Here is a 13,533-nt window from a genome sequence, read left to right as displayed (position 1 = left end):
GATAAACAGGACTGGGCCATAAAATTCATATTTGATCACTGGTTACATACTTTATCAGCCATGTAATTAGAAGTGCACACTTGGCATGAAATGGGATGTTTTATTTAAAGTGAGAGAAGGACTCCAACTGCGCTGTTAATCCCTGCCTTTAATTCATATACAGTATATATATATATATATATATATATATATATATATATATATATATATATATATATATATATATATATATATATATCTTCAGCGATAACGCAAGCGTGAGGATGTGCTTAAGTGCTGCCACTGCTTGTATATTGTGAATATATGTACTCTTATTTCATTTTTAATTTAATTTAATTTTAATTAATTTTTAAAGGCATAGTTTTAAAACAGGAGATGCTTGATGAATGAGGATGCATTAACTCTAGTGGTAGTTCACAAACAACACGAACTTGAGCTTTCAAAATTCCTTAATAATAATATGGGTCTCTCAAATACCCTGAGCGTTCGAGCAGCACATGACGAGGTGGCCGAGTGGTTAAGGCGATGGACTGCTAATCCATTGTGCTCTGCACGCGTGGGTTCGAATCCCATCCTCGTCGGTCTCATTTTCGGGAGGAGAAAGCTCACTAGGTTCGCCCAATGATCGGGATGAAATGCGGGGGTTCAAATCCACCGAACAGCTCCCCTGAGGTACGTCTGAGCAAGTTACAGTCCCTACACTCTGCTCCCTGGGCGCTAGATTGGTGGCTGCGCAATGGGTTAAAATTTCTCTACAAGGGATTATTAATAAAGTATACCAAAAAAAAAAAAGTTGCCCGTTAATACCCGCAGTTTGCTAGTAATGTTTATGTAAAGTGGTCTAAACGGGACCAGTAAATCCGTCTGAATAAATTGTACAAAGTAAGCTCATCAGTTTTTTTTCATTCATGTCAGTAACAGGCCACTTTAAGAAAACTGTTATTTACATCCAGTCTTTCCTTTGAGTCAACACATATTTCTGCATATCATATTATTAGCTACAGAAATTGCATCACTTATTAATGGCTGCCATGTAGGCCACAATACTGGGTACCATCTGGGACTCACAAACTGGCTCTTATCAATTTCTAATCAAAACATGACTCAGAGCTTCGGGGTTAATTCATGCATCCATCTCCTTATCATTTCTGAAAACAATCATAGCCCTATTTGTTTACCAGATTTACCAAATTTGGGAGTCTACATTTTGAGATGAGCCGATCGTTAAACTGCTTTCTAGATATTTACTTACAAAGCCATCTAATGAAACAAATGTCATGCATGATCATTTTGCAGGCTGAATTAAGGCCATAAAGATTACTTTCTCCAATTTGTGATGTCAAATGACGCATTTGAGCAAATGACAGGTATCAGGTGCTCTGCTTTGCCCGTACAGAACCCATTAGACCTGTCTGCAATTCATTTTCATTACATCGCTCACCTTTCATGTCATCTTTTCTTGTCATTTATCAATTCACTTGCACTTTTTAGAGCCATATTTAAAGGTCTATGTTGTTTTTGACATAAAAAAGTGACAGAAATAATTAAGTCCTGACTTTTTAAGAAAGCAAGTAATTGTTGCGAATTGAAGTTAGAAAAGAAATTCAGCAAATGTAGCATCAAATAAAAGGCAGATAAAGTGAGAGTTAAATTAACACTGTGTAAATTTACAGGTATTCTACTCTGATGTTCTGGAAAGAGCTGCAACAGGTTCGCCGCGCTGTTAAAGTGAGAGGCAGGGTAACGCCGCACTCGAGTGCTATCAACAGCACCACTTACAGACGCAATTTACTTTGCATCACAAAGCAATCATGTAGAGGGCTAACCCACTAATAAGATAGAAGCACTACAAAGGCCCCAAAATAGAAGCAACAGAGTGAATTCAATTGAGCTGCAACAGCTCTTGTGGAGCTTTTGCTGTTGTGAGTCATAAGTGTTGGTTCTGTGTCTTGATGACGCGGGCGGATGCGTGGGTGACTCTTGGGGAGGGTGGGCGGGTAGAAGTAGCAGATGCTGTGCTTGTGTTACCCCAGACCCTTGTCATCCACTCAGTTGCTGCTTCATTCAGTCGGTTGTTGCTACGATACTACGTGGAAGATGACACTTGAAGTGAACACGCAAACACAAAAAAGCTGTTACGTTTTTACACATTCTGTGTTTTTTCTTCTTTGTATGGTAGACACAATTGAAAAGTCTTGCGCACATCAGAGTGGTGTGAAGCCATACTGGGATTGCTTTGCCGTTAGCACTTTACATAATGCTGCCGTGGTCAATATAAATCACACACACACACACACACACATACAAAAAAAGCAAACACTTGACCTATTAATGAAACGCTGGAACACTCATGTTTCCACAGGTTGCTCTTTCTCTTGGGTGGATAATGAGGAGCACAGAGTTTGGGAGCTGTTTTGATCATCATGAAGCCCAGTGCACTTTACCTTTGGTATTTCCTGTGGTATTTCCACAGCTGAGCTGCAAAAGTGACATTTCTATGCAGAAGTGAAAGCAGCTTCATGGTTTCTACCTGAAAACCAAGTAGTTTTGCAATATTTTGACAAAGAATGCTTTATCCCAGCTATTCTAGGGCTGAAACTGGACCCTGGATAGGTTGTCAATGCTCACTTTGGCTATGGCAAATTTAGAGTCATCAGTTAAACTAACAAGCATGTCTTTGGACTGTAGGATGAAGCTGGAGTACCTGGAGAGAACCAGCTCGAGCAAAGGGAGAATATACAAATCTCAATGTTGTCTCAAAGCGCAAATTTCAACTAACATATTCAAAATATATGTAACAATTTAAAAAACTGAAAGTCTGTTTTGGATAGATATAGAAAATGTGTCATTTATATGTTATTACATTAATTACTGTATCATTCTTTAATATTCAGTGTCAGAGTCTTTGCACGGATATATTAATGTCACATTTCTCTGGAGCCTCAGTGCGTGTATTTTGATCTCAAATGCTAATGGTGTATTTTGAGGTGTGAGCTACGAATGAAGCCATTCCCTGGGAAAGATGCAATGAATGTGCTATTATAAATTCTTGCGCCTGTGACATGTTCTCTGTTACACCTGAGCTGTGAGACTGATGGCTGCAGGCTGGCTTCCCATCACTCCATCAGCTGTAACTCAGGCACACCCTCCTTTCTGCAATAGCTGTTTGCACATTTGTCAGACGGATTAATCAAAACGAGAAGCCCTGACAACCCTTCTGCTCAAAGTAAAACTCCCATCCAATTCTACAGCCACAAAGCAACCTAAAAGCAGTCCCACAGATCATATTGTTCTTGAAAGTAACAGATGTCTCTGGGCAGCATGAAAAAACATCTGGGACACGTGAGGGATGTTTCTTCTTCCAAAGACAGACTTCTGTAGAGCTTCCCGTCATGTAAAGAGACAGTGACAAAAAGCTTTAGTGGTTAGGGACATGGACAAGACATGCTGACCAGAATGACAGATGCTCTAACTGTTTGCATGCTTGCTGCTTCGATTCTTCTTCCAGAGCAGAAACTTGGCTGGAGCTGCTTCCCAGTTTGGGGCGATGGCCCAAACTCCAAAGCCACACAGGTCCCAAAAGCTGCAGTTCCTCAAATGACCACTTGAGGCTGAAGGATGAGTCAGTCTGTTAAAACAACTAACTTTAAAGTTGCAATAAAAACATTTTGTAGGTATAAAAAGTGCTTTTAATCTCTAAAGTCAGTTTCTTTATATATGTTTGTGCTAAGGTGATAGTGGTCAAAGTCACATGGAAGTACTTCCCGGAAGCACCGCTTGCATTGTGCTGCAATTTGCTCGCAGCAAATCACTCGTGCACAGCGCAAGCCAAAGTGTTGTTGTTGTGAGAAGGGGGCTTTATAGTGACCTATTTTTAGAGGTGTTGCTGCTTTGAGAGGCAGGTGCCAGAATGTGGTGCTTACATCTGTAAATGTACTGTGTACTAACAGGGGGAGGGGGGTAAAGCAATTAGGTAAAGCAATTAAGCAATAAATCACCAAAACAATTGCCAGTAACAATATTTTACATAGTATATGCTGCTGCACTCACTTCTGCAACTGGAAATAAGTCATTACTCAGTTGAGTCAGGAATAACACATTTGAGGTGTGGTCTATAGTCCGATAGGGTGCTGATTGTGCTGTCTGATGTGACGTCTGAAGTCAGAAATATAGAATTCATATATGACAGGATTTATAAGAACAGCAACCTCTAAGTAAAAACTCACGTCTCTGGCATGAAACTCCAAGTTTGGGTTTGTTCTGTCAAGTTTAATCACTTTTGACATTTTTAAGGAACTTTTTGCAGCTGCTCATTCAAAAGTGCATTAGCCCGCTTTGAAATTCTTCTAACGAGTGTCGTAGTGATGAAAATGTGTCAATGTCACTTTGAACTAAAGGCCTTTATTTATAGGTTTAGAGGAGCCTCATTTTGACACTGAGACCTATTAATTGAGCTCTCCACAGACATCTCCCTGTATCTAAAATAGGTAGGAAGTCCATCGTGGAGGTGAAGAGGGACAAAGTAGGCCAAGGACTCTCACAGAAAATAGACTGCGATTCACTGAGGGGCCGGATCATCCCGAGAAAAAACAGGAAATGGGAAAGAATGTGGGTTAACAATAATTGTGGAAAGTCACATGAGTACAGACACTCCACTGGAGTAATCAAGTGAAGAGATTTAGTAGGTATGATGTGATATTACATGCACTTAAACTTTATCTAACATTATCTACATGAGGGCTAGAGTTAGGTTGCATCGGGAAAGGAAAGCAACTAAATACAGCTGTTCACATCATTTACAGAAGTAATTTTAAAGACACTTAAATCTGAGGATTTTGATATTATGCTACTTTTTCCATCCAACTACATTTCAGAGAACCTTTGTAACTCCTGTATTTATTTGACAACTGTTAGCATTGTTTTGGTTGAATGTGAGCATTTTGACATTTGACCTCTTTATAAAATGGTTCTCATTGTTAGGGCCAAATGACCCATTTTTGCACAAGATAAAATTAGCTCTATTTTGACACCATGATACTACTTGCATGTGAAGGCATCACTAATAATATATCAATAAAATATTCTGTATTGGGCAACAATAACAGCTGAATCCACAAAACTTAGTTGTGACTTGCAGTGGAATAATTTAGAACATACAATGCAAAATAAGTGGATACCATTCATAAATCTATGAGAATTCCACTGTCTACCTGATATGAATTTATTGTTGAAATATGGATTTAGATCATTTACTTTATATAGTTAATGTGTGCTTAGTTTCATCTAAATGTAGGTTTTGTATACAGAGTTTTTTTTAAGTCCATGATTTTCCTTTGAAGTATAAATTAGCTTCTAAACCAAAGAACAAGAAACTTCAAATCACACTTTGGCACAGTACATGAGGAAATGTATTTTATTTTGTAAGTTACTTTGCACCAGCGCTAAAACTAATAGTAGGCTGCCTCCTTACTGAACTTAGACCTGCCAAACTGTTTCTGAACAAAGAACCATCATGCCTTTGAATAGAGCATCAACTCCTTGGTTTACCTGCACTGCCCTCTTGTGGTAACGTCCATCGCTGCATGGTAATTTTTTAAAAAAATGACGCTGTTTCAAAACATCAGCACATTCTTTATTTACAAGTCCTTACATGACAAAAAAAATGGTGTTGACAGGCTCAAGACTACATGGAGATACAATGGCGACAAATGCTCAAACTAGAATTTCAAAGCAAATGGAGCAAGTCTGACGACCGGTGACGCAGCTGGTAGTGAATGCGGTGTGTGGGTCATCATTTCAAGTCTAGAGACTTAGTAAATCTATTTAAACTTGCATATGGCATTTTCCTCAGTGTTCAAGTCAAGCATGTGACATGATCTACCGAGACTCAGCTTGGAGCCAGTTCCAGCAAGTCAAAGAAAAACTTGAACTCCACTACATGAAGACAGGAATGTGCACATTCTTGTTCAGTTCAAACACAAATATCCTAGCAGTATCTTTTCACACAGCAAAACCACACCAAAGAAAATCCCCACTCCTGTCAGCCAGGACATGACAGCAACAACAGAGGAGGAGGGACACGTGTGGAAGTATTTTTCTTGCGACAACTTTCTTCTTCTTTTTTAAATAAAAAAAACCTAACACTTGTGAATGTCACACATACACACAGCTGGTTAACAGGCTAACTGTATGCTTGGGAGTCTTAATATAAAAGCTGAGAACAAAGGGCACATTTAGGACAAACGGAGGGCAGGATGGATGAAACAAACCCATGGCACTTTGAATAAACAAGGGGATAAAATTAGGCATCTGAACAGGTAAGGCGTGGACCGATCTAAATAGACTTTCTGTAAAAACTCTGCACGATGTAAAAGCTCTCTTACACATAAGCTTAGTCTCTGCCTAAAGTAAAATCACCTGTTTAATATTACATTATAAACATTATACAGATGGTTTTCCCTACCAACTAGTCATGCTGCACACAGGCAAAATTGTTAAGAGTCTTAGTTGTACAAGCTTGCATCTGTTGTTGGCTTTACTGGAAATACAACTCAGGATGGGGGCATATTTCCCTCCTTTGTCCTCTTTATTATCAATGTAATCTCTCCCCTTTCAGTTGTAAAATCACTGACTATGGATCTGGATGTTACTCTGAAACTAAAGGGCAGAAGTGTAGTGGATCGAGCAATACAACAGTACATGATGCTGTGCATTTCCACAGACTCAGTACTGAAATGCACACATCAACAGCAAACATCCTAAATGATTTTTATGATAAACCTGCAGTACTTCCCTGCATATGCACTACAGCTGTTTCATCTGTACATACACATTTTCAAGTATGCGAGAGGACTTCTTGACATAGCTAAAACAGGTTTGCATCTCCTTAGTGAAAGAACTGAAAACAAAACTAAGAAAGACGGGCAGTACCCTCTTCAAAGCGAGGGGCATTCCACAATTTGGGTCCAAAAACTAAATGATACTGGTTTAATGTCAGCCTCCCCGGTGTAGTATTATAAAAACAAAAGCAAATCAGATTTACATGACCGAGTGATTGGTCATCATTGGGATCAAGTCTGTTTGAAAATAAAACTAAGAAATTTTAGAGAGAAACACACTGAAAGTGTTGTGTGACGCAGTGCTTAAACTGACTGTTACCAAGAGTTGGCTGTTCCCCTTCACAATGCACCCGCACTGGTTTTAAGTGTCTGGGACAAAGTGTTTTTGTTCTATCTCTGGCAGACAGCTATTGCCTTGGGTCTGAGGAGCGAGGTTGTGGATCCACGGGTACATTATCCACAGGCAAAGGCCTAAAAATCACGAGGAAAAGAGAAAAAAGCAACTAAGAAAAAACAGTTACCTAACACTTGTGGTCAAAGGTTTAATTTCTTTTTTTCTTTTAAAACAGGAACTACAAAAACTGAGTCTCTCCCCAGACTTACATGGAGCAGCAGGATTGGGTATTTCTTATTAACATGATCGCACTACTTTCTTTTCACAGAGGCAGCATCTTCATCCTTCAGGACAAACTTTTTCCTCAGAGCTTCTGAAATCAGCGAGGCCGAGTCCTCCTCCCTGAGGGAAGTGCAGCCTCTGTTGTACCTGCATCACAACACCAAAACCATTAAATTCATGACTACAAACCTGAGAACTCTGAGGCTTTCTGCACATCAACATCTCCTACCTGTCTTTGCTCATCTTCATGCGGTTCATGTCCTTCAGGATGTCCATAACATCAGCAAAACTGGTGGACTTTGATAGCGACACTGTATCCTCCTCTGCCTCCCGGAAGTCCATGCTAGGCCTGTCCAAATCAAAGGTAGCTGATGCTGTCATAGAAACAGGGGGCAGAGGGTCAGGGACCAGCTCTGAAACCACAGAGACGGCATCTTTCTCATCTTCCTCTTCCTCCGGTTCTTCTTCCTCTGTGACGTCGCTGATGACAAAGGAAGCAGCCGCCGTGGGGGCCGGCTGGTAGGACGCCGCCTCGAAAGGCGCCATGGAAAAGCTCATGCTTGTGTCATCAGGCGAGAGCAGATCTGGGGTGAGGGGGTTAGAGCCTGAAAGAAAGCAGAGAAATGGTCTGTGCAGCAGTTGTTTAGTTTGTGCCTCTCAGTAATGTCCCACATAAACAACTGCACCTTTCAAACTGAGCCACGTCTGATTATTTCCTTTGAATCTAATATAAAGTCAAAGTATAAACATAAACAAGCATAAAGCGTTTTAAGCACTGCTTCTACGTCTTATTGTCCTAATTATTCATAGTTCACGTAATCCCCTATGTGTGAGCTCCCTCCAGTGCTCACACATCACAGCTGTGCACAAAATCAATTCATCAGGCAGTTGGAAATTTTAAATCAGTACCTAAGTACTTAAACATCAGTTCCAAAGAGCCACTTCAAGCTGGATCCACAGATCACTTGTTCAAGTGGCCTATTAAATAACAAAGGTAAACATGTCTACAGCTTCTTCGTTTTGGTTTCTATAGCCCATTTCCCCATTAATGACATTAAGGTGGAGGTGTGATCATACTCTAGTGCAGGGGGTGGGCAACTCCAGCCCATGAGGGTCGGTGCCCTGCAGGTTTTAGATGTGTCCTTGAACCAACACAGCTGATTTAAATGGCTAAATGACCTCCTCAGTATGTCCCGAAGTTTTCCAGAGGCCTGGTAACGAATTAATGATGTGATTCAGGTGTGTTGACCCAGGCTGATATCTAAAACCTGCAGGACACTTGACCTCGATGCCTGGAGTTGCCCATCCCTACTCTAGTGGAATTGTTTGCCTGATAGATGAAGACTTCCATTTTTTTAAATCATAAATCAGAATTAAAGTCAGAATCCATTTATTTGAATTATAATACAACACAAAGAACACAATGCAAATGAATAGAGCTCATATTAAATGGGTAACTCTCAGAGATTATCTTTACTCACTGACCTACAAACTGATGCCAAGATATCTTAGTACCAAAGAGCCATGCAAAATCAGGGCTGCTGACTTGGCAACAAAGGAAACACAGTCATGGGAAAAGTAACTCTGTCACAGGCTCAATAAAGCAATCTTAAAGCTCCAATCCTCTGCGGACCTCATTTAACCAGACTGCCAGTTTCCACCCACCACAGCGCTATGGTTGATATAGCAACAGCTGACAACACCTTACCAGTGTGGTAGCAAATCTCTGGTTGTGTTACCTGAATCACTTGCCACAATTTTAGCGATCTGCGCTCGAAGTCTGCTGAGCTCATCCTGCAGTGCTGTAGTACGGTTCAGTGCAGTCACGCCAGGCTTCTTCAGCCCCTCCATCCTTTTGCCCTCACGGCGGAAATTGGGCACAGATGAATTCCTGTGAAGCACCAGGAGCGGTGTGGGTCGCCATTCGTGTTTCAGAGGACGTGTGTCACTTCTAAAAACAGAAGAGCAAGTGTTTACTGTCACAAAAAACAGATTTGAGGTGTTGAGTCTGTTTATCTCCCCAGGGTACAAATGTCTCCTTTTAACAACTCCCCAGAAGAGATCAGTTCATCAGATAGAGGTGTCTATTGTGAAACATTGGCACTGTAATTAATCCGACCTTTTTCAAATTTCATGAATAAAAGGACAAAAAAAAAAAAACACCAGGAAAATAGGACAATATATCAGTTTCCTAAGTTGGAAAATAAGTGTCTGGTTTAATGCTGTTGAGAAGAATTAACCCGGCACTACTCCATAACCTTCATGTTTACCTTTCTATTCGGTTCAGTCTAGACTCACCTCACTCTGGCATATGTCTCCTCTTCATCTGCAACAATCCAGGCTATGTCTGCCAAGGTAGGAACCATAGGCCCGTCCATTGGACGAAGAGAAGGCAGACCTGGTAGCTCCTAATGCACAAAGACATTAATGTATACAGCAGCGTTTTTTTTATATAAAAAGGACAGAATAATTAGGAGAATACAGTATTTTTCATATACCTGGAAGCATGCCCTTTGAGGAGGTTTAAGTGGAAGAGTGGAACCTATTCTTCTCACAACACTGCGCGTGGATCCGTGAGGCTTATTTTGCCAGATGGGTATAACTTCCTGCAAACAATAAAAACACATAAGTTTTTTTTTCTTGCTGGATTTGTTTCTCTGAACAATCCGTGTGTGTAAAACACTCTTTAAAACTTACCGTTTCTGCTTCCATGTTAATTGTGGATCAGTCTCATTCGTCTCATCAGGAAGTTGCACACCAAAGTTTATTGCTGGGAGTGTCTGAAGACAGAGAATTTCAGTAAACAGATGTCATGTGAGAGAGACTGCCAGTTCTCGGGACCGAAAATTGCTTATTATTTAAGAGCAATGATGGGAATAGCGGCGTTACATGTAACGGCATTACTAACGGCGTTACTTTTTTCAGTAACGAGTAATCTAACTAATTACTATTCCTATCGTTACAACGCCGTTACAGTTACTAACAAGAAAATATGATCCGTTACTATTTTTCAACAAACAGATGGTTGAAGCTGTGTTCAGCTTACTGCATCTTATATCAGTTGCACGGAAGTAGCTGTAAGTAATCTGGACGCTACAGCTTTAAGCAGCTGCACGCACTCCCGCAGACGGTAATCACGATCACTGTCTAGCACAACACCTGGAGCTAAGGGTGCAAAACAATCGCATGAGTGCTGCTGTTTGACTGAGGAAGAATAAAGTAGTCGTGGTAAGCCAATCACATGACCACTTAAAGACAAAGCAACAAGGTGATATAAACCAGTTTTTAAATTGTGTTGATAGGCCACGTAAAACCAGAGTCATAATAAACAATATATACGCGGTGTTTTTTCCTCAATAGTTTCGCCACGTTTACTGTCTAAGCCAGGGGTGGGCAACTCCAGGCCTCAAGGGCCGGTGTCCCTGCAGGTTTTAGATGTGTCCTTGAACTGACACAGCTGATTTAAATGGCTAAATTAGCTCCTCAACATGTCCTGAAGTTCTCCAGAGGTGTGGTAACAAACTAATCATGTGATTCAGGTGTGTTGACCCAAGGTGAGATCTAAAACCTGCAGGACACCAGCGAGGCCTGGAATTGCCCACCCCTGGTCTAAGCACAGCGCTAGCAAGCACTCTCTGCTTATGAGCAAAAACCAAAAACCAGGGGAAGTTTTAGGAGTGACAGCGAGAGAGAGAGAGAGAGAGAGAGAGAGACAGCAGAAAAAGAGAGAGAGCGAGTTTTGAGATGTGAGAGATGTGTGATGTTTAGCGTGTTTGGAGTGTGATACACCTGCTGCTGTCAGACCTGCAGGTATCAGGCTTTGATGTTCTCCCTTATAGTGGACAGAAATTATTTTTTCAGAGTGGCACAAATAATTTGTGTGGCATCTTATTGAATCCAGAACAGCTGATTGTTCTGTAAATAGTTTGAAATGGTTATTTTAAAAAATCAAGGTCGAAGGTAAATGGATGCAAATAAGAAGGGAGGGAAAATCAAAAGTAGTTAAAAATTGCCAATTATACCCTGGACCCCAGAGGGTTAAACGTTTTTTAAAGTAACGCAATAGTTACTTTTCAATAAATTACTTTTAGAATATTGTAACTCAGTTACTAACTCAGTTACTTTTTTTTGAAGAACTAACTAGTAACTATAATTAATTACTTTTTCAAAGTAACTTGCCCAAAACTGTTTAAGAGTAACAGGAAAAATCTGAACACATGGTTACTTCACAAGAACTAGTACTCTCCCATAAATTTGATTTTGCTTGTTTTAGTAAAATATGATATAAAGCAGTTGTGAATATCGATGACTTGTTACTTAGTACTAATGCAGGGCGATTCGTGTTACTTACCAAACTTTCCAAACACATCAGAAATCGCCATAAAAGGCTCAAATACACAGTTAAGTTATCAGCACTCATTTGATTGTGGCTTTTTTGAGAAATTTCTTTTTAAAAAACGAGTCGTAAACAGGTGTTATAAACTGTCACGCCTCGGGAGCTAGTCAGAGCTGGTACAGCTTAATCACACTCCATCGTCTATCTGGTAAACATCAAATAACGGAGTAATAATCGTGAATGCTAAAATTGCTAGGTAGCTAAAACCGGTAATTTTATTAATGAAAACGACGCATGCTACTTTGTCTGACGTTAAACTGGATGAAAGCAGGTGCAAAGCGGTAGAAAGATAACATTTAGTCCTGTGATTTGCGAACAGCTTTGCTGAGTTTGTCATTAGCCGGGTAGCTAACCTAAAAAATGGTCCCAAACACAGGCACCGTCACCTAGCTTTAGCAGCGCCAAAAACGGCCCCCTGCTTGACCCCTCAAATGTAAAATTCATCAACATATCTCAGCATGTTTCGTACAACTTAACAGAATTCAGCACAAGCTTGAAAACTGTAACTTACCGCTGATTATAAATGACTACAATCCCGACGATGAAGTGGAAGCAGCAGCTTCTCCTCTTCGTCTTTCAGATTGTTGTCGTTCAGCAGGCCGGAAACCTGTACCTCTCTGTCCTGCGATCTGATTGGCTGCAGCTTCACGGGCTTCCTTTCCTTGGTTCTAGAGCACCTCCTACAGGTGGAAGTGAACAGTGCTTACAAATAAATCCACGAATATCTTTTACCAAAAACCACGAGCTGTTATTGTTGTCAAACTATGTTCAGTATATTGCTGTGTTGAGCCCAACCCTCAACACCACATGACCTACTTTTAAGAATAGTACAATTATAATTTGAGGGTTTATAAAGTCTTGCAGGTGTTTAATGCTATTTACTACAAAAGTCGGATTATTTGTTGTTGATTATGAATTGCACAATGCAATGATATAAGTGGCCAAAAAGTACTTCTCAGTATAAGGTAGTGCATTTCAATATCCCGTATGGATTTATGTTTAAAACCCAGTGCAATTAATTTAGACATGATTAAAATAACCTGCTGATGTTCAAGCCAAACATCAGAATGGGGAAGAAAAAAATGTGTTTTAAGTGACATGAACATAGGATGGATGTTTGTGCCAAAAGTTTGGACTGCTGATCTGGGCAGTGGGGGTGGGGGTTCCTTCACAACCATATATATATATACAACAGTAACTCAAACAACCACTGGTTACAACCAAAGTATGCAGATGAACCTCTCCAAAAGCACCAAACCTTGAAGCAAATGTGCTGAAGCCGTAGAAGACCACAGCTGGCCACTCCCAAGAGCTAAGAACAAAAAAATGAGGGTACATTTGATATTGACTCACCACAACTTGACAATAGAAGACTGGGATACAACATCTGATGACTCTCAGTTTTTGATACAACATTCCGGTTTTAGAATTCAACATAAAGAACATGAAATCATAGATCTATTGTTCCTTGTATCAATAGTTTAGATTGCTGCTAATGGTGATGTAATGGTGTGAGGGATAGCACACTTTGGGTAACTTCATGCCAGCTGAGCAAGCCTCATTTAAACACAACAAAACCCTACTTAAGTAATTGTTGATGACCATGACGGGAGCGTTTCCATTTTCTAATGTCTGCTTTTGGCAGGACAACACATTATGTCACAAAACACAAATAATCTCAG

General features: G+C 40.3%; 1 protein-coding gene and 1 non-coding gene across 3 annotated transcripts; one reads left to right on the top strand and one right to left on the bottom strand.

The window, feature by feature from the left end:
• Positions 1-499: 499 nt before the first annotated feature.
• trnas-gcu (transfer RNA serine (anticodon GCU)) lies at positions 500-581 on the top strand. The gene has a single exon. It is a non-coding gene; the product is annotated as a tRNA-Ser (tRNA).
• Positions 582-5,610: 5,029 nt separating this feature from the next.
• Positions 5,611-12,508, bottom strand: mtfr1l (mitochondrial fission regulator 1-like). 2 transcript variants are annotated; one of them, XM_004540470.2, is made up of 8 exons: positions 12,363-12,508; positions 10,153-10,235; positions 9,954-10,061; positions 9,754-9,863; positions 9,195-9,406; positions 7,685-8,060; positions 7,443-7,602; positions 5,611-7,310 (listed from the first exon to the last, which is right to left on the bottom strand). In XM_004540470.2, the coding sequence occupies exons 2-7, from the start codon at positions 10,165-10,167 to the stop codon at positions 7,485-7,487; spliced, it is 939 nt and encodes a 312-aa protein (XP_004540527.1). In that variant the 5' UTR covers positions 10,168-10,235; positions 12,363-12,508; the 3' UTR covers positions 5,611-7,310; positions 7,443-7,484. The 2 variants fall into 2 exon arrangements, with proteins under 2 accessions (XP_004540527.1, XP_076733528.1); XM_076877413.1 differs by having other exon boundaries at positions 10,153-10,225; positions 12,363-12,464.
• Between the last annotated feature and the right edge of the window lie 1,025 nt (positions 12,509-13,533).

This window comes from Maylandia zebra, linkage group LG19 (assembly GCF_041146795.1).
Source record: "Maylandia zebra isolate NMK-2024a linkage group LG19, Mzebra_GT3a, whole genome shotgun sequence".
Taxonomy (NCBI): Eukaryota; Metazoa; Chordata; class Actinopteri; order Cichliformes; family Cichlidae; genus Maylandia; species Maylandia zebra.
Note: the sequence above shows the minus strand (reverse complement) of the source record. Positions and strands in the feature narration are given on the sequence as shown.

Bases quoted from the DNA above. Each gene is read 5' to 3' on its own strand.
- mtfr1l (XM_004540470.2), bottom strand. The intron at 9,864-9,953 runs GTATATGAAAAA...TTTGTGCATTAG, and splicing joins CTCAAAGGGCATGCTTCCAG to GAGCTACCAGGTCTGCCTTC. The intron at 8,061-9,194 runs GTAACACAACCA...GCTTTCTTTCAG, and splicing joins AATTGTGGCAAGTGATTCAG to GCTCTAACCCCCTCACCCCA.